Genomic DNA, 22,685 nt, shown 5'->3' with positions numbered 1-22,685 from the left:
CCCTCACCTGCTGATGTCAAAGACCACTTCAAATCACAGCACGCGTCTCATACAAATATACTGAAATTGTAACTTCCCGGTGGCCTTCACAAAGTACTGCGCTACCTTAGTTTTGACAGTGTCGTTAGGATGACTACGACAAACAACATGTGTCGAATAGCAGACGCTCCCACAGTCCCACTGAGTAAGATACACACATATTCGTTAGGCAGGGAAACTTCGCGGCTTGCATGCAAGACACATTCTACAGCAACACCAGCGTCTGCGGCATGTCACACTTTTGGCTCACTAAAAATGCGCAAGCGTTCCCACCTTTAGTTGCTAGCATGCTATTGCCACGTTCACAGACTAAGAGTCGTGTTCATTGTTCTGAAAATACATATTTTGAACACGAATTATTTCTTAGAAAGTATAAAATGTGTTTTGCTGTATTTAGCATTCACTCGTATGGCCTAGCTACTGCCACACGAATATTGCATATTACACAACACATGTGTTGTGTTCTGTGTGTGCATGTTGTAACATATGTATCAAAGCAAGCGGGCAACATTGTACATGCCACGATTGTATAAAAGCATGCTGCTGATAATAAACGTCACTGGCTGCCAAAACGCTGACGCACGTGTGTAATCGATCTGATACATGGTGTCAGAAGTGGGCAGGGCACGTCGACGCCCTTTTCAAAAGCAATGGCTGAGCTTCCGCCTCCGGAACCACTGCGGCTTGGTGAGAACATTCCTGACAACTGGTTGAAGTTCAAGCAGCGTATACAGCTTTATTTTTCCAACACCGAGCAACAGAAACCACGCCCCAAGGCACAGAAAGCAGCTATCTTCCTTCATCTTGCCGGACAAGAGGCCATCGATGTTTTCAACACCTTGAGCATCAACGAAAAAGACAAAGTCGACTATGACAAACTAGAGGAAGCCTTCGAAGCCTACTGTCTGCCACAAACCGAGACAAATAAGAGGTACGTGTTTCGCAGCAGAGTGCGAATGAATGGTGAGCCATTTGAGCAATTCTACAGAGACTTGCAGTTGAAAGTTCAGCGCTGTAATTTTGCTATACTGCGCGCATTCATGCTATCAGATAATTTTTGAAATCATGAAATCAGATAGTTTTTGAAACTACAAGCAAGTGTCTGCGGGAAAAGCTGTTAGCCAAGAGAGACTTGACCCTCGAAATGGCTGGAGAGGGAGCAAAAGCAGAGGAAGTTGCACTTGCACGCAGCAAAACATGAGACGAGGAAAGAAGTGTCGCCGCCGTAAAACACAAGGACAAATCCCATTATGGATATTAAAGTAAAAGCAAATGCGGCTTTTGTGACCGAGTGCACAAGGCTAGGCAATCTCCTGCTTATGGTAAAATCTGCATGAAATTCAACAAACCTAACCACTTCGCTGTGTGCTGCAGAATGAAACCGCCAAAGGTAGACAACGTCGACCAGCGAAGTTATGAAAAGCAGGCAGCGATAGCAATTTCGACGTGCTCGAAATTTTTGTGGCAGGCAGCAGCAGAAAGAACAATTCAAAGCGGGACTGGCTGGTTGTTACTCGTATACTTGGTTGTGATGTAAAGCTGAAAGTTGACACGGGTGCTCAAGCCAACTTAATTCCCCTTAGTATATTTGAGGCATTCCATTCTAGACAGCCTCCACTACCAACAAAAGTCAGTCTGCACAGCTACGAAGGGAGCGAAATCACACACTTAGGAAAAGTTCGGCTGGTTCTTCAACTAGGATCTCAAAGTCACCTGGTCAAGTTCTTCGTCGTAAAGAAGGGAAGACAGGCTATACTGCGGCTTGAAGCTAGTGAGCAGTTCGGCTTAGTGAGTGTTGACCATGTTGACGACGTCAAAAGTGAGAGCAACCTGTCCAAACACATACAAACCCAGTTTAACGATTTGTTCACAGGTATCGGCAAGCTGCAGCGGGAAAACAGAGTGACCTTGAAGGACGACGCCATGCCAGTGGCGGAGCCTGCGAGGAGAATTCCCTTCTCACTACGCCCCCAACTCAAGAAAGAGCTGGACCACCTGCAAACAGCTGGTATCATCACAAAAGCTAGGGAACCATCCGACTGGGTGAGCCCATTGGTAGTTGTCCGTAAAAAGAATGAAAAATTGCGCATTTGCATGGACTCCCGCAACTTGAATCGTGTGATAAAGAGGGAGCACTTCCAACTGATTGATTGATAAGTGGAGTTTAACGTCCCAAAATCACCATGATTATTAGAGACGCCATAGTGGAGGGCTCCGGAAATTTAGACCACCTGGGGTTCTTTAACGTGCACCCAAATCTGAGCACACGGGCCTGAAACATTTCCGCCTCCATCGAAAATGCAGCCGCCGCAGCCGGGATTCGATCTCGCGACCTGCGGGTCAGCAGCCGAGTACCTTAGCCACTAGACCACCGCAGCTGGGCGGAGCACTTCCAACTGCCACGAAGAGAAAAGATTGAGAGCGAGCTTGCAGGCACGAAATATTTTAGCTAACTGGATGTAAATAGCGGATTTCATCAAATCCCGCTTGATGAGAAAACTTCGTGAATCTGCACGTTCAGCAGCACTTTCGGGTGTTACCGATTTTAACAACTGCCATTTGGAATAGTTTCGGCACCGGAAGTTTTTCAGAGGACGATGACAAAAATATTTGACAGTCTTCCTGGCGTGCGAGGGTATGTGGGTAATATTATAATTTCGGGAGCCTCGCTAGAAGAGCATACCGAGAAGTTGTATAGTACTTTGAACGGTGCACGAGCCGCAGGCTTAACCCATTGGCTTCCGTGGCTGGCACTTCGCCGGCCACGTTGGCGAGGCCAAAAGCGCTTTTGACCGGCTAAACTCCGGCCGCCGCGAAAATCTTTACTTTTTACATTGTTCTATAGATGGCAGCACAGTACTTTGTGTTTGCTTTTTGCTTGGTATATTATCTTCTAGATGGACATAGTTGTCCAGGTTTTTTAGCTGTTCGAAGGTGCTTTTTTTTTCTTCAGAGGTGAAGGGTGCACTATCGCTGCTTTTGTAAAACATGGCGTCACGGAAGAAACGTGGTCTGACAGAGGAAGAAATACTGAATCTTGTGTTCGACAGTGACCAAGAAAGTGACGTTTGTGATGAAGACGATGTTTTCTTAGACAATAAGAACTGCCAAACTGATGAAAGTGGTAGTGATGAAGAAGAGAACCTGTGTTCAGCGGACACCTAGATGGATGCTTCGCAGACATTTCCAAACAAGCGCAGGATGGAAAACTGGCGATGGGAAGAAGATGACAGTGTTGAAAAAATTGTCGAGCACCCTTTCAGCGGCCAACCAGGTATCAAGAGATCCATAGAGCTTCAAGTAGGTGCCAATCCGAGTGCTCTTGAAATGTTCAACGCACTTCTCAAAGGAGATATTTGGGAGATAATTGCTTCGCACACAAACGTCTTTGCAAGTGAGAAGCAGCGCTCACATCCCGACCCCTCATGACATGAAACAATGCCAGGTGAAATTAAAGCTTATTTTTCCATGTGCGTGTTGATGAGCCAAGAGAAAAGGAGCAGCATTCAGTCCTACTGGTCCACGAGACCTGTCATAAGCACACCATTTTTTGCCACTGTCATGCCAAGACATCGCTTTTGGGCACTGTCACGCTATCTGCATTTCTGCGACAACAGCATTCCCCAAAATGAAGAGAGGCTCCAAAAGATACGGCCTGTCCTTGATCACAAACTAAAATCCATTGGTGCAGCCTATCATCCCGAAGAAGATCGTGCGATTGGCGAAAGCCTGATGAAGTTTTGCGATTGGCTGTCTTACGTTCACTTTAATCCTTCGAAACGAGCAAGATTTGGATGGAAATTCTACAAACTGTGTGAGTCATCCAGTGGTTACTGCCTGAATTTCTCAATTTATACTGGAAAAAGTGAGAAAACTCCAGTGATGGGCTATTGTGCAGTGAGGCCGTTGTGCTTGACCTCGTTGGAAAACACTTACCTGATGGCCACACGATATATATGGACAAATGGTATTCTTCACCGATACTGTTTGGTCGCCTCAAAGAATCTGGTTCGAATACATTGGGTACAGTTCATCTACACCGTAAAAACATGCCAGATGAATTCAAATAACTCAAGATGAAAAAAGGTGACTGCACAGCTCTCTTTGCACGAGGCATCATAGCTCCAACAGGGCAAGATAATATGCAAGTAACTATGCTTTCTACCTTGCACAATGCAGCTAATGTGACCGATTCAGGAAAGAAGGCTCGCCAAAACGGTTTGCCAGTTTTGAAGAACTTTATTACAACCGAGGCATGGGAGTAGAGCATCGCGAGGACCAACAACTCGCTTCCTTTCCCATCATGAGAAGATATGCAAAAGGCTACAAGAAAATTTGCTTTAGATTATGGACATCACTGTTTATAACAGCTATGCTCTATCTTGCAAAGCAACTGGCAAGCGGCTCACTACACAGGTTGGAAGGTCAATCTCGCTGAGGCCATTTTCGAAGAGACCACTCTTCCCCTCTACCATGATCGAGGAAACCCGCCTGTAGTGGCCTCACCAATGCGCCTACAATGCGCCGAATGAGCTCATTTTTCTCACCACATCCTGCCAAACAAAGTCAAGCGAAATCCGTCAAGACTTTCCTTTGTTTGTAAGGCCCACGGCAAAAAGTCCGAAAGCCACTGGGAGTGTGAAAAATGTGAAGTTGCCCTTCACATGCCCGTGTGCTTAAAACTTTTTCACACCTGAAAGTCTTACTGAATCACCTGGTGCAGTCAAGCATTGTTAAGCAAATAAAACAAAGTTTGTTATTCTATGACATTTGTTGCAGGTTTTATAGTGGTTTAGGTGCACCTACCCAAGCCGCCGGTGGGCGAGAAACTTTTCCGGCGGAATACCAGGCGGGAATGGACGCGAAGAGCACGGAAGCCAATGGGTTAACTGGGATAAGTGCACGATAGCGACGCCACAAATATACTTCATGGGTGATAAAATCAGCTCTGTTAGAATTGAACCAAACAACAGTCTAGTGAAATGCATTGTGGCGTGCCCGACGCCGTCAACGAAAAAAGATCTGCAAAGATTTTTAGCCGCTGTGAACTATTTTTCTAAGTACCTGCCGAACTTGGCCAATCGCACCAAAGCGCTGTGTTCCTTTCTGGGAGATGATGTCATTTTTTAATGGACAGACGAGCGTGACAGAGAATGGAATGTTGTACGCGACATACTTACAAAAGCCCCTGTTCTTGCAATTTACGATGCTTCACTGCCCACAAAGCTATCTGCCAATGCATCGGCTTTCGCCGTAGGAGCTGAAAGGCACGGGGAAGAATGGCGTCCGATAAGCTATGCTTCCAAAATGTTAACAGACACGAAGCGTAGGTATGCGCAGATAGAGAAGGAGGTCCTGAGCACCGTTTTTGGGTGTGAAAAGTTCAGTGAATTTGTGGTGGGCAGGCAGATAGTCATAGAAACTGATCACAGCCCTTTGCTAGCTTTTTCTAAAAAAAAGGGCTCGGTTATATACTGCCAAGACTGCAAAGACTTTTCTTGCAAATGTTAAAGTAAAACTATCAGTTGCAGCACATTTCTGGGAAGAAGCTGATAATAGCAGACATGCTTTTGCGTATTCAGGGGCAAGAATTTCTGGGTGATTTTTCTGAGGATGTTGAAATTTATGCTATAAGAATCTTGTCTGATTGAGCAATCCCCAAAACAATAACAGAACTAGCTGAGGCTTTCATGGCAGACGCTGAACTGCAGATTGTGATAAAAAGGCTGAAAGCTTTGCAGCCCATCAAAGGTGAGCTCAAAAGGTGCGCAAATGAGCTATTAGTTGTCAGGGGCGTACTGCTTAAGGAATCAAAAGTTGTGATTCCCACTTCAATGTGCAAACAAATGTTAGAGCGCCTCCACCGTGGTCACCTTGGCATTGCCAAGTGCAAAGCCCGAGCACGGCAGCTCATGTACTGGCCTAGAATAAATGATGACATGGCTGATATGATCGAGCGGCGTCCTTCCTGTCAGTTGCATGCGTACAGACAAGCCAATGAACCATTGCTTTGGCGAGATACACCTGATCATCCATGGAACAGAGTGGGAGCAGACTTGTTTGAACATGCCGGAAGACATTACATCGTTGTGTATGACTCCTACTCAAATTTTCCGGATTTTGAGGGACTCCAAGAAACTACTGCAAAAGCAGTAATTAAAAAGTTATCGTGTATTTTCGCTCGATACGGCATACTCGAACAGCTCTGCACAGACGGAGGGCTGCAATTCACCACAAGAAGTTCAAAAATTTTTCTGGGGTATTTGACTTTGAATATGTTATTTTTAGCCCCTATTTTTCTAGATCAAATGGCCTCGCAGAGAAAGGAGTCCAGTTCATCAAGAAGTTGTTGAAAAAAGCAGGTGCAGCAAGCGACTTCTGGCTGGGGCTATTAAATTACAGAACATCACCACTCGAAGACGGCAGGTCACCAGCAGAGCTGTTGATGCGCCGAAACCTTCGTTCACCACTCCCTGAGTTTCAACATACCACAGAGTTTCAGCCCGTCAAGCACAGACAAAACATGCAAAAAGGCACGTGGCTACCACTACTTCAACAAGAAGACACTGTCAGAGTTATGGACTCTTGGCGCTTGAAAGCGAAGGTGCTTGAGATAGTGTGTCCACGTTCCTACTTGGTTCGCACAGAAAAGGGAAGACTGCCGCAGAAAAACCGCCGAGACCTCAGGCGAACAGCTGAACCTTCCAACGAGCAGAAGACGTCTCTGGTGCGTTGTTCATCTGAAAGCAGTGCGACAACTGAGGGCTCATCAGAAAGCAGTGCCACCTTGTCAAGGGCGCCATCGGGAAGCAGCGAAACAGCTCTGCTCGTGCCGGTGGAAAACAGTGAGACATCTGTGTGCGTAAAGGGGAAAGAATGTCATACTAGTGGAGGTCCGCCCTCTGAACATAATGGCTCATCGTGCAGAAGGGAGGAATTGACTCCAGCAACGCTTTGGGCACGGCCTCATTCTACAGATGAGCAGGCACTCTGCACCACTTCAAGCCCCATGGTACTTAGGTCAACAAGAGAGAGACGACAGCCTTGCTGTCTGAACTACGATGAACAATTTCGGCAAACCAATTAACCTGTTAAAGCTTATGTTTCGTTTAATTGTAAATAACAATGCTTCTGTTTGTAAAAAAAAATAAAAGAGCGTGTAACATATGTATCAAAGCAAGCGGCAACATTGTACATGCTACGACTGTGCAAAAGCATGCTGTTGATAATAAACGTCACTGGCTGCCGAGACGCTGACGCACATGTGCAATCAATCTGATACACGTGTATAAGTGCGTGCACACAAAAAAAAACACATTTTAGAAATATATTTTATATAAAAATCAAATGTGAATGTAGGAAATATAAATCGCGAACAACCTACAGTAGAGCAAGGACTACAGAAGCCAGGCTTCTGCACATTAGTGTTGTAGTTCGCCAACTTGCAGATGATTTCGGTTTTGCCCTCTCCCAACGCTGATGCTCTTAGAAAGACACATAGAAAAAACTGAATGGGAGAGACATTTCAATTGTTCAGTGTACATTTTAGTGTCCTATTACAAGTATAGTTTTCTTGGAGAACTAAACAACATGTTTGTGGCTGCATGCTGATGTCACGAACGCCACATTTCTTTTGAAAAACGGGTGAGCTAAAAAGGTGGTGCTGTCTCAAAAATGCAAAGAAAAGGAAAGCATTCTTGCCAGGTGAACAATAACTCTATTTTACATATATAATCATCATCAGCCTGACTATGCAGAGAGTCATCGGGGTCTATCAATTCAAGCTGACGCTATGCGGTGAGTGATGCAAACACGCCATTACTTTCGTACTATGTTTCTTGCCTTTCGCCGCTCTCTAGAATTAGAAATAATTTGCTCCTCACGTTTTCATCCACTAATCTACGTTATTAGGCTAGCCGTATATGTAATTACTAGTACATATGTCTTACTCTCACCTGAGGATCACCATTATGTCTATATATCAGTTTTTTTTTTACTACTCAGAAACACCAATGGAATAGAATACAGCCTTAAAGGCAGCGCCAGTCTATAGTTTAACAGTTACGAAACTTTTCGGTTTACTTTTCATACACTCCAACCGCCCGCAACATATACCCTCAGCGTAACAATCACATACACTTAGCCGATCAGTTCGCAAAACAGGAGCGCACAACTCGTCAGTTGACAGGAAAGGTTGAAGTAGTAGTGTGACTGTTGTGGAGAAAAGGACAAGCCGGCATGCCCATGGCGAAGCCCACCCGATCGACCTCTTCTTTGTTGCTAACAGACTGCTCTCATTCCCGATGATGATATTACCCCTCCTCGTCTACTACATAATTTTCAACATCCTCCGCATCTCCACAGTGGCGAATGACGACGGAGAACCCAAAAATCACACATGGGTTCCGAGTACCCAATGTTCATCAAAACGAGTTCCATGTCAGTCCTTGTATAGAATCACCCAGATTTCTTTCTGCACTTGGCCTTCCAGCGATGTTTACGGCGCTTGTTCCACGCTCTTGCCAGTGGACGCGTCACTTTCGGTGAACTGCTTTCCACGATAAGTTTCCTTGGGCAGGAAGCTCCATTATGCAGACTTTTCCACAAGTTTCTGGTGTAGCTGTTCCTCAGAACTTTTCTTGATTTCTTTCTCTTGTCTGCCCTTGTCTTGGAAGCATCAGCCCTTTCACTCTGCGTTGGTCTGGGCTGTCCTATTCGGGGGGTTGACACTGTCTTGACATTTCACATCTTCGCAAAGATATGTCACTCCAACCACAGTCTCTCTATACTTGACTTTGGTGGCTTACCCGAAGTGCCGTAGTTTTGATAAGTACGGGCAGTAGACTTCCGTTTTTTTGTTGACTTTAAATTTTTCTTTCCTTGGTGAAATGGCCTTGATTTCCTTTCATCAGGTATTTGGTTGCACAGACGCGAGGACTGCAATACAACAAAATCTGGCATCTTCGGCCTGCAATCATCCTCAAGCTCTGGTGTGTCATTTTTTTGGATATCCAGATGCCTTCTGCTTTTCCTTCGTACAAGTCTCTTCCAGCGTGTGCACTTGAGTTGCTGTAACTGTCGTGTCGTTTGCTTCATTGATAGTGTACGCTGATGAAAGTTCTAAAGGCGTGGGCCAGTTCTTTAGAAGTAGCGGTTGTTCTGTACATGCTTGGATGCTCGTTACAGTGGCAACATCGGCGCTTTTCCGGCTTCCAGCACGTTCAGCAATTCGTCGTGAGCCTGAGTCGTCTAGCTTCCGTAGAACAAGATTGCTGCTGAAGAAGCAAAGGCTAGATGGCGGCGCCACAGATGAAGAGTCCACGTTAGCTTGTACTTCTGTCCAAATCCTTTGCCTCATAGCCTCCAAGCGAGCTTGTCGAGCCTTTAGTACGTCCGCTATCTTATATTCCACTCTGACCTTGGCTAGAATGATCTGGTGTTCATAAAGCTCTGCTACCAAATAATCGATTTCAACTGTGTTTTCAATCTCCTTATCAATTCCTCTGAGAAGCTCATACTACTGTTCAATCAAAATTCAGAGAATGTTGCGCAACTCACACATTGATGGCTGGTCTACATGCCGTAGGTGTTCAATATCTGCGATGACCTACGTGACGACCTTGCGTGCTTGACTGCGCCTTTCGTAGAGGGCCTCCATGATCCGGTCCAGTGTCGGAAACGGGAGAAATCACTGGCCGGCCATGCCACGAGGAGAAGTCGGAGTCAACCCGGCATCCATCGCAGAAGGTTCGCACAACGAATATCTGTCACTTGTTGGGCTGTCGTTCTTCATGATCTTGTGCATATCGGGCCATCACCGTGAAGGGCGCGCTAGGACTGAGCCGAAGAAGCCGTGAGGGCTCCCGTATCGTGAGCCTCCAGACGATGCCTGCACTAACGGGGCTGCACTGTTAAGATGCACGTCGTTGACCTATGGACTGTTTTCACTTCTGAGCATCCGGCCGTCCTCGTGAAGGGGGAGTCAGGACAGAGCCGAAGTATACGTGAGGGCTTCCGTCTCGCGAACCTCCAGACGATGCCTGCACTCATGTCAGTCCATGGGTGCTCCTAGTAGTCTTAGTGGCAACCGGAGTCGGGCTCCCAGGTCACAGCGGTGGTTAGACCTCGCATGTCAGCTTTAGCCACGGTGGCTTCACAAAAGTTGTCGAGGCTACGACTGCAGTCGAAATTCGTGAAGTCCGCTGCATCTCACCTCTGAAGGTCCTTCCTCCCGGGTTTCACGGCACAGAAATGTAGAGGAAAGGACGAGCCGCCGTGCCTATGGCGACGAAGCCCACCCGATCGACCTCTTTGTTGTTGCTAGCATACTGCTCTAATCCCCGATGATGATATTACCCCTCCTCGTCTTCTACATAATTTTCAACAGCGTCCCACTCAAAATCAGAAAAACTCCAACATTTTACATACAGCTTCCCCCAACTGTTTCAGTTTGATAATACACTCAAACTTCATTATAATAAAGTTGCATCTTACTCGATAAGATTGTTATATGAGATAATTTGTTATAAAGGTATATCCCTAACACTATACCTACTACAAGACTATTTTTCATTTACTTCGTTATAATGAATATTTCGTTATATCGAGGGTTCGTTGATATTATATTAATGTTTGACTGTAAATAAGGCAGCATTCAATACAGCAACATAAATGAGAAAATTATCAGTAAACTTGAGTACTATTTTTCTGGCACAGCAGAAGACATGTGCTTTGGTTTTGTAGTTTCCACAGTGTTGTCAAGAAAAGCCGTCACTGAGTATAGCAGTACTACAGAAGTAAGGCAGAATGAATTCCTTGGATAACGCACTGTTATATGGGAAATCTATGAGGAAAAAAAATGCAGTTAGTTCACTTCAATAAATTTTTGGCTCATGCATGTTGGCAATGATGTCATAGAGCATGTTCCACGTTTTCATATCCCAAGGAAGAGCAGAGTTATTGTGTACGCGCGTAAGACCTGACAGATGTCCAAAGGATGACTATTGTTTAGACCAAGAGAGATGTCGTTTTATAAGAGGCACCGTGGTATGACCTAATATCCCAATATGTCTGAACATGTAGAAGTGAAAGTGAATGCTTAACTTTTGTTGCACTAGATACAGTCCAGGAGTGCAACAGCCGAAACACAATTTGGAGCAATTTTCGGAGCAGCAAAATGTTACTTTTGAAGCACTGTAATCTGAATTTCGAGCAGGTTACAGGGGAAAAATCAGACAGTATTTATCATGAAATACCAAATTTGAAGCAGCATAAATAAAAAGGCTTACATTTTGAAAAAACATATATGTATAAACCATTCAACATCCCCTAAATCGTGCAGTGTGAACATGAGCACAGCTATTTCAATAAAATAGCAGTGCTTAACATTTCAATAATAGTAGTATTTCGAACCACGCCACTTAGCAAACAGTGATGAAGTCCATATTAGCCTTTGCTGTACCTGCCAAATTTTTTGACAGACTTTGCGAATTTAAATATGGATCTGCCAAGCTTAGGACCTTGAAAATCGGAAGACTCGCAAAAACCGAGAAGTAGGGGTGGCGAAAAAAAAAAACTGGTCCACAATTTATTTAGTTTCTTTAGAGAAGCAGAAATGTCATACACCGCTCCATATGGTTGCCAGTAGCTTAATTAGACGTAAGTTATTGTACTGGTAATCAAAATTATGCGGCATACAAACGCATGAGTAATCTAGCAAAATGTGGAGTGTCCCGTACATAGCACTAACGGCTTCTTCCAAATCTCAATATGCTTTTCCGCTGGGCACCGATGTACTGCGGCAAAGGTGGCTTAAGCAGCCTTTTGCACAGGTTACAACCAAAGCCAAGAAATTTTCTAACTGCTACACATCCCCCCACTTCCTACCATATTTCTTCTTTCACCGGGGGAGCGGGGGGGGTTAAGTGCGGCTTCGGCTCCCTTAAAAAGTGCATTCAAGCAGGTAAAGTAACACCAGCATGCGCCCATTGGCCCGGTGACGGTACCAGATATCTATCGACAGGACGTGGCAGGGACGACGTAACTTCAAAACAAACAAAAAAAGTTTGATGTGCCACTGCTAAGGCAATCAACGTGGTCACTGACAATGCCGGCGTTCGCAGCACGTCGAGCTAGTTCGCGCGAGAAAAACGCGCCATACGCTTCCAGTTATAGTTCCTAACAAGCCATAGCCGCGTTTTCAGGCTAGGAAACTTGCATTTCCCGCGAAGCATTGGTGGCTACAGCAATGCATTTTTGTTTTGAAGTTCCATCGTCCCGTTAATAGACATCCGCTGCGACCAACAGATCGATGAGCGCACAGCGTTGTTACTTTATCAGGTCGTATTTTAAGTACAGTCTAAGCACTATAGTTGGGGTCGGCGCGCTTTGACGGATGGCGCAAACTGCAGATGGTCGATGTGGCCTGCATTTCTCGCTGAAATTAGCGCACCTGAGAAAATTCTGAGGCTTGCTTGCCATTTTAGCGTAGCGTGGTGCAATTTCAGCGAATTTCGCAGTTATGACGCAGCTCAGTGCAAAAATTGGAAATTGTATCAAATTGGCACAATCGGCGCAGTGGTTGCACAAATTCTGTTTAGTCTGTTTCATTGCTTCATTGCTCCAAGACTAAACAGACTGTTTAGTCTTGGAACAATGAAGCGAGCTACACGTTTCTGAACAGCTTCAATTGCTTCAACATATCTCATGGGAGTAGGGACCATTCAATTAGCGAGTTCTCATGGTAGTAGCGACCGTTCAGTTAGCAAGTTAACACTGCTGCAAGATTGAGCTGAGATTCTGCAATTCCTCCCAATTAGCAGCCCAAAGCTGATCTCAAGAAAAAAAACACTCAACTGCTTCTTCCAAGCATGAGCGGCCTCCAGGAAGGCCCGACGTCCCAGCTGCTGCCGTGTGATCCCCTGCTCAGCCCAGAGCTGCTTCTCTACGACCAGCTGAGTGGCAATTCCAGCATGGTCGCAGCCGGGCGCCCACACCACTCGCTTGCCACACATACGATGCCTGTACAAACAACAAAAGAATGGCTAAAGTGGCTGCACAGTATTCTTTTCATAAAAAAATTGCCAGGCCTGGGCGGAACACGCGGCACAGTCACAGCGAAAGCATGAAGAGCAGCCTTCCGGACACTTCTCCAAACACTCTTTGGATGAACGCTAGAAACACATTTACTGGGTACCCACTACACCATAGATAATCATAATTTCTGTGTAGTAGGCCAGCATTCCCTATGCTATCCTATGTCATTCTTCGGAGAAGCGTAATATCCGCTAAACACTTGCAACAAACTTTGTGCGAATTTAGTGTTGCATTCAGTGGCTGACAATGATGAAGAATTACATCTAAAGTGGGTATGTGCCACAATTATAGCTGATGAAGAGCAAGCTTTTGTAATGCATTGGAGCATTGGACAACTCACTAGTTACGCAATTCATATTGTCTGATGCCTGGTTGTTCTTTTGCTGTTCTAAAATGCTTTATTACTCCTATTAATGCAATTCCTTTCCCAACATCAAGCCTGCCTAAGGTAAGTTTGCAAACGAGTCTTAAGCGCTTGCGTAGCTCAGTGATAGAATACTGGGCTGGTATACAGTGGATTCGGCTTCGAATTCCACCGCTTCACCACAAGTTCTTCGTGTTTTTTATTTTAGGTCTTTTTTCTATTTTGTGCAATAGTGGTTACGAACACCGGTGGCAGCAGTGGACAACTACGGTGCTGCATGTGACCCGTGTTCTGATCTCATAACAGCTTTCGCAGTAAAACCACTAGCTGCTGCAAACTAACATATGCAAAAGCGTGGTGGTTGTCTGCTGAGAGCAGACACAACTTCCGCAACGAATGCATGGTTTACCAGTAACATAATTATAGAAATCGTGCAGTCACCTCACTATTCATGTCATAGAAATTTGGCCATTAACCATCGATATACACGGAGTGCTCGCTCAAACAGCATCATCCTTGACGACCTGCTCGGTCACACAAAGCTTTGTCGATTAACCGCTCTCTTCTCATGAGATTCCCACCATGAAAATGTTTTCCTCCATCTCCAACATTTTTTTAAACCTTCCAAGCGAGCGACACGTGAGGCCGCGCGTGCAAGGCGAGCAGACAACAGTGCGTACAGCGTGCATGAACTTACTGACAAGCGCAGTCGAAAGGCAGGAGCGTGGGAATGAGTGACTGCTTTTTAAAAGAAAGGCAGTGGAACGCATGTACCACTGCACCACAAAGCCAAGCTTGGGAGGCCTATATACACTCGATCCTCTTTAAAATGAAGTTGCACTTAACACAAAAATATGTTTGCTACATCTAGAAATTTGTTGTAAAGGTAAAATCGGAACGCTATATCTATTCCAAGAGTACTTCTTCATTTACTTTGTTATAACCGATGTTTCATTATATCGGGCTTCGTTGTATCGAGGTTTGAGTGTATAAACATACTAGTAAAAATCTACACAGAATCCACAGCCACCATAGTTCTCCATAATGAAAGCGACAGAATCACATTGAAAGCAACAGAAACACAATAAAGAAGAATGTAAGGCAGAGAGACACGATCTTCCTAATGCTATTCACCCTGTGTTAAAAGGAAGTTTTCAGGGCTTTAGTTTAGGATGAATTAGGAATAAGAGTTAAAGGAGAGTACCGTATTTACTCACGTAATCAACGTACTGGCATAATAAACGCACCCCCACCTTCAGTCATCCAAATTTTTATTTTTTTCCCCCCATGTAATAAACGCACCCCCTACATTTATCCGCTGCATTCCCGCTAACCGACACCTCGCGCCTCCTCACCTGTTCGATCTCTTCCATGACCCCTCAAAACCACCTCAGCTCGCTCCCTCCCCTCCTTCACCCATTGCCACATGCCTATTGCTTTTATTTCTATCTGTGGGCGGCACCTCTCCCGTCTTATCTGTGCGCCACAGCGGGTTCATGAGCGGTGCGAGTGTAGAGACATCGCAGCTGATAAGCACACAGTGAGCGAAGGTCACCAAACTGCCTGTGCCAACCGCTAATCGACCTTGGTCGCCTTCTGCAACCCCCACCCCCCTTTTTTTAGCCTACTTTCTTTTTTATTCACTCTAACTGTCCCTTCATTCCACGTTCCTCTGCTTCTGTGAGTGTATCGGTTGAGGTGTCCTCACATGAGAGACAGTTATCTTGCACTCCACACCCCTTTTTACCTTTCCACCTTTTTTTGAAAATCACCCCCCTCTCCCACCACCATCATAAGAAAAAAACCACGTGCACGCAACTTTCCAGCAACGACGGCAGGATTTCCTTTCACGAAGGGTCATTCGTCGCTATCGCGTCGCAGGTTTCTGGAAAACCAGAAAAAATTGCTTGTCCTCCAACGAAGATCGTGACAATTTCCGTAACTTGGTAGCACCCTCAATTCTCGCTTCGCTTGACATCCGCACATAGAGGCACTTCTCATGTAGAAGCGAAGCGGTGGCCATATTTTGTAGTTAATCTTCTTATCGGCGGTTTGTTAATGAGGAAAGCAAAAGAGTACTGAAAATCAATATGCCTCAAACTAAACTAATGTGTAAGAGTCTCGGGAGACAACAGCGTTTTGCAATACGTTGTGACACACTTAGCGTTGTAAATAAATAATATCTAATTACGACAGGTAGTAACCGTGGAGCCCAACCATGAGAGTGAAATAACTAGAAGAATATGGATAGGGTGGAGCACATTCGGTAAGTATTTTAAAACCATAAATGGTAGTTTACCACTATCCCCAAAGAGGAATGTATAGAACAGCTACATATTACCGGTACTTACTGTGGAGCAGAAACATGGAGGCTTACAAGGAGGGTTTAGCTTCAATTGAGGATGACAGGGCGAGCGATGGAAAGGAAAATGATAGGTGTAACCTTAACAGACAGGAAGAGAGCAGAGTGGGTCAGGGAACAAATGAATGTTAACGATGAGACGGTTCATATCAAGATGAAGAAATGGACATCCGCCAAACACGTAGAGCATAGTTTAGACCACCAAGGGTAACCGACTTGATTTCAAGAGATGGCTAGTGTATGAAGGGGAGACAGAAAATTAAGTGGGCAGATGAGACTAGGAAGTTTGTGGGTATAATGTGGCAGCAGCAAGCACACATGACACACATAACACGAAAGTATAGTGAAACACCCACCTTCTTACCCTTAAGTTGTCACGGACTATAGGCAAAAGGAAGAAAACAATTTCTGATGGGTACTTTGGGCAATATCTACTATGGTACTGTATTGTTTTTATTGGTGGCGATGTCGCACGTCAGGAGATGCCTATTTGTACTTGCAAACGCACACTACTGTTTAGTGCCTAACCATGCTACGTTCTCAGCTGGTATAAATTATCGAGGTTTCTCTATATTACTAGGTGTAAATTCACAGCTACTCATGTTGCTGCCATCACTTTTGCGGGGAAACCACGGTGATAACAGCATGGAGAAAAGCACCAGCAAGCTGCATGAATGAACCGAAATACGTGATCGAACTACACCGGGTATGAATGTGCCGCATACTTTGTGTAGCCAATGCTGAGTGTTGCTCGGTCGACGATAATATAGGCTAGATTTGGCAGTTTACACTTCCAATTCACAAATGTGACCGAAATTGCTGTTTATACGCAGCCTGGTGAAGTAGGACAGATCAACACAGAATCGTGCAATCAGCACAGCACTTTTACTTCTGAAAGCATCGATCACAGGTGATAAATTGGAATAGGCTTGGTAACAAAAGAGTTAAAGTCAGTGTTATGGGTCACTCCCAAAAAAATTTTCCATGAAATTCCATTCAACAAAAAGAAAAACAGCTGCAGAACCAATCACTAGGACAATTGATGAGTATTACTTGTGTGATATATTATAACATGTCGGTTCCTTTTTGTTGAATACACATACATCCGAAGTTATCAGATGATTTTCTACAAGACGACTTGGTGCGCAAGTCTCCCCATCCGATTTTATGCGCATAAAGGTCCCCTAGGACAGGGTTCAGCAACCTCCAGAAGTTGAGGGCCCTAGTTTCATAAAACTGACATGGAGGGGGCCCCACGGACGATCCGAAGCAGGAGCAGGGGTCTTTAAAGGCAAAGAGAAAAAATTTGGCAAACTCTAATTGACAATAATGTAAAGAGTACAAATGAAAATAATGCTTATTTTCAGTCACAAGGTTACAATTTACAAACGTAGGTTACAAACAATAACCTCCTTTCAGGCAAAAACTGCCACGTCGGCTTTGAGGTAGGCAGTGATAAAGGAGGGGAAAGGTTTCAGACATCGTCCCAGGGGCCGCATAATATTACCACTTGGGCTGCAGGTTGCCGACTCCTGGCCTAGGATAACATAAGGCTCTAAAACTTGACATACAATTCCTCTTCACTCAGGTAATAATGTATTTACTTGCGTAATGAACGCACTCACATAATAAACACACCCCCAACTTCAGTCACCAAAATTTGGATATTTTTCCCCCCGCATAATAAACGCACCTTCCATATTTCATCCGTTATCTTTAAAAGCACACCTTACACAAGTGGTGGACTGCTCTTTAAAAACCTGGGAGCTGTGGTCGTATTGTGGTGCTTAAAACATATGCGAGGGCAGAGGGTAGGGTATGAAAAGATAGACTCTTAGTTTCATGTTACCTGTTTTATTTATCTCCAGCAGTTCACTGGATCCAAATATCAGTAGTCCAGCCAGCTTATAACAAACCCGAGCATGACACGGCATCCGTTCACTGTATCCCGAAGTTTGCAGTAAATAAAACAGCTTTAACCAGTTGCAAGTAAAAACACATTTTTTTTATATAGTCAATAATGCACGTGTTTTGAAGAGTAGAAGCGACAAAATGGTCTCGAGTTTAATTAAAGTGGCAGCGTGCTCTTCGCTAAAGCCCTTGGCATGCACAAGCTGGACGAGGTTATTGAAGTAGCCAATTGCTACAGGCACGCTTGTGGGCACTGGCTCCACAGTTTCGCCGTCATCATCATCCAATTTCTCTAAATCTCTCTTGCCGAGCACTTAATTCACAATGCTACCCCCCCCCCACCCCCAACCGTGCAGCACGGTTTCACAAAGTCGGTATCATCATCGGCACAATGACATCATCAGAGCAGATGTCCTGCCCTCCCATGGAGTTGATGACGCACTGCCATAAATCGCCACTGAAGTGGCCCTCTTTGGAAGCTTCAGGCTCGGCATTGTGTCTGACGTCAACGAAGTCGGCCTCACGAAAACAATTGCAAACACATGTAGCCATTACCTCTGCTCGCAAAGCCTTCACCATCTCCACAGCTGAAAACAGGAACACCTGAAGGGGCAAGTTGGCTGCTGGGTCATCAGCAGCTATGAGCAAGCCCTCCACAACGTGGCACGCTCAAGCCAAGCGGTTGATGTGTTAGGCGCAAAATGCCTCCCATCCACCATTCCGACTACTCACGCACGCCAACAGTATATGAACAGTGAGCTAAACGCGCACGCACGACAAACAAGCAAGGCTGCGTGGAACTGCTCTGAGCCCGTTTTTAGCCAGAAAAGGAGACTTCTTAATTTAAAACAGCGTGGCTGGCGTTTCGGAATGGTGGAAACGGGCGAAGGAGTTGCTATAAAAAGAGCACAGCAAACTTGCGGGAGCCAGGAGAAGGAGCTGCGATAAGAGTGAAGAGAGGCACACTGTGAGAAAGCGACCTTGAAAACCAAATCACGCGGGAAGAAGGCAGGTCAGTTAGCTTGCTTGAAAGGTCCATGAAATACGCAACTCAAACATACTTGTGAGAGTGGCAGAGGTCAAAGAATCGTGCAGAGGTCCACGTGCAGAGGTCCATGTGCAGAGGCCAAAGAATCGTATTGTGGTGTCTTCAGGCTTTTGCAGCCTCGCTGATTTCATTATTCATGATTCGTTAGGTGTAACAGCAGTTTTTATGCTTCCGCGCGCTTGAAGAAAGCATGCTGAGTGGAGTGCATGGGGTGCAAAGTGAGTGAGAACATTTCCTAATCACAAAATGAACTGCAAATTATCAAAGTCTGTGGGGTTGCACAAGTGTGTGCGCTGGAATAAAGATGCAACATTGATCCATACATGACACTGACGCAGACGATCAGGTACAGTCGGCGGCAGGCAGTGTGTGCAGATGGTCTGGTCACTCCAGGCCGGCGGCACCAACGACAGTGAAGCAAGACCAGCAATCAAAAAATGAGGGTGTCACCAGTCAGCCGACCGGTCTTCGAAAGTTCGGTGGTAGTGTGAAAACACGGGCCTCATCTGGTGATGCGGGGTGCCCAGAGTAGCGGGGGGGACAAAAGACGAAGGGCGTAACAAAAAACAGTCGGGAAGAGCGAGAACTAGAGAGCTGCGAAGGCAGGGTCGGTATTTTACAATAAGAATTCTATGGGAGCTTCACCGATGGCTTATCGGTGGTCAAAAGTGGTGTCCCGGGAAGTCGCCAGAGTGCTGACTTCGTTCAGTGTAACCGATTGGCAGCATTCAGAGATGTTTGTTGTAAGTGTGATTTTGTGCCATTGAAATAATGTACATTTCTACAGTCACATGGGTATCGTTCAGTTTAAGTAGAAGTTTGTTTTTAGTGCGGTCCTTTTATGTGGGCTCAACTGTATTATGATCTCAGTTGTCCTTTGTAAGCTGTCCCTCCTTCGTACACTGAGAATTGGTTTGTTCCTTCCAGCCATCAAGAATTTTAGAGCCAGAGAGCTTCATAAGATGTTCATCTGAAACAACACCATAAATGGCACTTGTGGATCAATATGGCGTGAATGTGATACGAGTGTCGCCAAAGACTTTAAAGTTGGGAAAATTTTCGTACAACTTTCTGTCTCGCAGTTCAAGGACATCGTTGCTGGCCATCTTACTCGATGTCTTGTATCCAGAATTTGTCATGCTTGTCAGTCAGGGTTTTGGCTACCGAAATCGGGAATCTTATTCTTGCTTTTTCATCTGAAATTTCACTGTGGATGACATGGTATTTGATGTGTTCATGAGCCTTCGCAAATTAATGGAATGCTTCTTCGGTGAGTACACTTCTCAAGTTCTCAGGCTACAACTGTGTTTTGAAAAAAAAAAACGGTTCGGTGGCAGTGCTAGCCACCTTCCACTGAGCCCAACAAGGGGACGCAGCTGGAAATGTTACACAAATCCGGCCAACACCAGCTGCACACAAACACTATAATCTAATATGGTAAACCAATACTCACCATCCACACAAGGTTACCCCAGCTGCCGGGAGGGTCTTAGAGTTCCAAACTCCCAACACTGGCTCAACATCAGGATCCCCCCGACACCACCAAGCCATGTGTGAGGGAGTCGAAAACTGGCTTGATCGACACCACTAAGCAAGCACCCTTGTGGGCCATTAATGTGTGTCGGGCTTCACATTCAGAACAGACACATACTTCTAGAGAAAAAGTTATTTTTCGTTTTCTTAAGCAAAATGCAAACACACAAATTTCACAACAGTTCTCACTCTGCTGGGCCAAGTTTAAAGCCTATGTGCAGTTTGCATAGCCCATCATTTATTACTAAGTTTTGGAATAACCAGGACTGAGCATGACAATATGACATGAAAACAAAAAAAAGGCAGCTCATACCAGCGCACCAATGTGTCCTGTATGGTGACAGTCAGTGCATGGCCAAGATGCAAATCACCAGTGATGTTCGGTGGAGGCAACACCATGCTGAATGTGCCTTCTTCCTTCTGCATCAAAAAAAAAGTTATCAATAAAACCTCCAAATTCTAAACCACCATAACAGTTATAGTCACCTTTCACAATTCCACATATGATAAACCCCCTAGGTGTATTTAGTAATAATGCACTTTGTAATGCCTATTCTGTGCATTAAGAAAGAAACAGCAAGTGAATTAGGCATACATACAATACCCTTCAACGAATGACACCTCTGCTTAGCCTTAAAATGACACTAAAGTCAAATAACAATTTACGCGCCCCGTCACGGTGGTCTAATGGCTAAGATACTCGGCTGCTGACCCGCAGGTCGTGGAATCAAATCCCGGTTGTGGCGCTGCATTTCCGATGGAGGAAGAAATATTGTAGGCCCGTGTACTCAGATTTGGGTGCACATTAAAAAACCCCAGTTGGTCATATTTCCGGAGCCCTCCACTACAGCGTCTCTCATATACATATGGTGGTTTTGGGATGTTAAACCCCACAAATCAATCAATCAATCAATAACAATTTACGTCACAGTTTAAGCTCAATGTATAACAATATCTAAAATGACAATGTTATCAACAGCAGTGCCCTACTTACCGAGAAATTAAGGTCAATGCACAAGGATACATTCGCTGCAGTAGGACATTCTCAAAATGATCCGATGACGTCAGACGAACTGCCTACAATTAAGTGCTAGTAATCGATCTAGCTACATTAAAGAATCTTCTGTGCATCAAGACACGCAATAACATGCTGCTTGTTCGTTTCTGTTGCATTGATGGAAAAAAAAAAACGCCGGAGGTTACTATGGGGAATGGAGCAAGTGGTTCAAAAATTCAATTTTTGCGTGGTTAAACTAGACAGGTCATGCCATCTAGCGGGTCCCAGTTGAACCAAAACACGTCTGCCATCTCGGAGCCAATGTAAGAAAATTGATCAATGGCCGTTGCTGCTGTGGCTCCCGCTGCTTTCGTGTTGGCGGGGCCGCACAGTCAAGCTGGGCAACGTTGTGCACGACAACAGTGATGTGAAATGGCCCGCTTCTTGAGGCGGGTAACTTGAAGTGCTCTAGCCCAATGCGGACCACTAAAACATGACTTTATTTCAAAATAAGTCCTTCCTTGGCACAAAAGTAACACTATAAAGTTTCTGGACCACTCTTTCAACAATCAACGTCGACTTAATAGTTGCGTTTAGTGTCCCTTTACGGCAAGACACGATACCAGATTGTGAAACAAACAAATGCATAGGGGCATGGTCATTAGTTCCTAATTCAAATATAGCAATTATGAAAGAATGAAAATGGAGAATAAAACCTGCCATTGAAGGAGCCCACAACCTTATGCCCTAACCAGTTGGCTTAAAAACAAGTGGTGGCTCCACTTGTTTTTAATCCCTGTCTGGTTTCTTGAAGGGTTGTCCACAGGCAGGTATATAGAAACAGTCATGTTTTATCTTTTGAGAATAGCAAAAAGCCTATCAGTGGTCAACTGAATGCTTCACAATGGGGCAAAACCATAGCTTTCCCCGCAAAGAGCAATCGAAGGCAACTGGCTATTCCTTCTATTTGGACCAAATGCCCAACTGAAATCATTAATTGTCAGCCATTGAGGCATCACTAATCAGTCAGAAATAAGAATCCAACCAAGGAGCAACTTGTACAAAGCACGCATGGCATGAAAATGGTGAATAATATAAAGGTGACAGTTTCCTAACAAATAAGAGAGACCATCAATGGCATGCCAAACTTTGAGCAACTGAGACATGCTACAGCACAAAGCTTGGTTAGGCTGAATATAATGACAGAAAGCCCACCGCTGGAATGGAGCGAGTAAAGAGTGTTGGGCACATTACAGAAAAGCTGCAGTTGCATAAACGATCCAATTAAGTGTAAACAGGTGGACTATTGAACCTTGGCGCAAGCTGTACTCAAATG

The 22,685-nt window shown here is 44.9% G+C and overlaps 1 protein-coding gene across 12 annotated transcripts in view; it reads right to left on the bottom strand.

Annotated features, from left to right (window-relative positions):
• Window positions 1-22,685, bottom strand: part of LOC119160723 (valine--tRNA ligase, mitochondrial) — a 622,168-nt gene that overhangs the window by 503,449 nt on the left and 96,034 nt on the right. For all 12 annotated transcript variants that reach the window (XM_075881124.1, XM_075881123.1, XM_075881132.1 and 9 more), the window contains 2 exons: window positions 20,666-20,772; window positions 12,895-13,059 (listed from right to left, as the gene is read on the bottom strand). In XM_075881124.1, the coding sequence (XP_075737239.1) occupies window positions 12,895-13,059; window positions 20,666-20,772 (272 nt within the window). The remainder of the gene's footprint in view (window positions 1-12,894; window positions 13,060-20,665; window positions 20,773-22,685) is intronic.

This window comes from Rhipicephalus microplus, chromosome X (genome assembly GCF_043290135.1).
Source record: "Rhipicephalus microplus isolate Deutch F79 chromosome X, USDA_Rmic, whole genome shotgun sequence".
NCBI classification, from domain to species: domain Eukaryota; kingdom Metazoa; phylum Arthropoda; class Arachnida; order Ixodida; family Ixodidae; genus Rhipicephalus; species Rhipicephalus microplus.
This window is presented reverse-complemented; position numbering and strand designations above follow the sequence as displayed.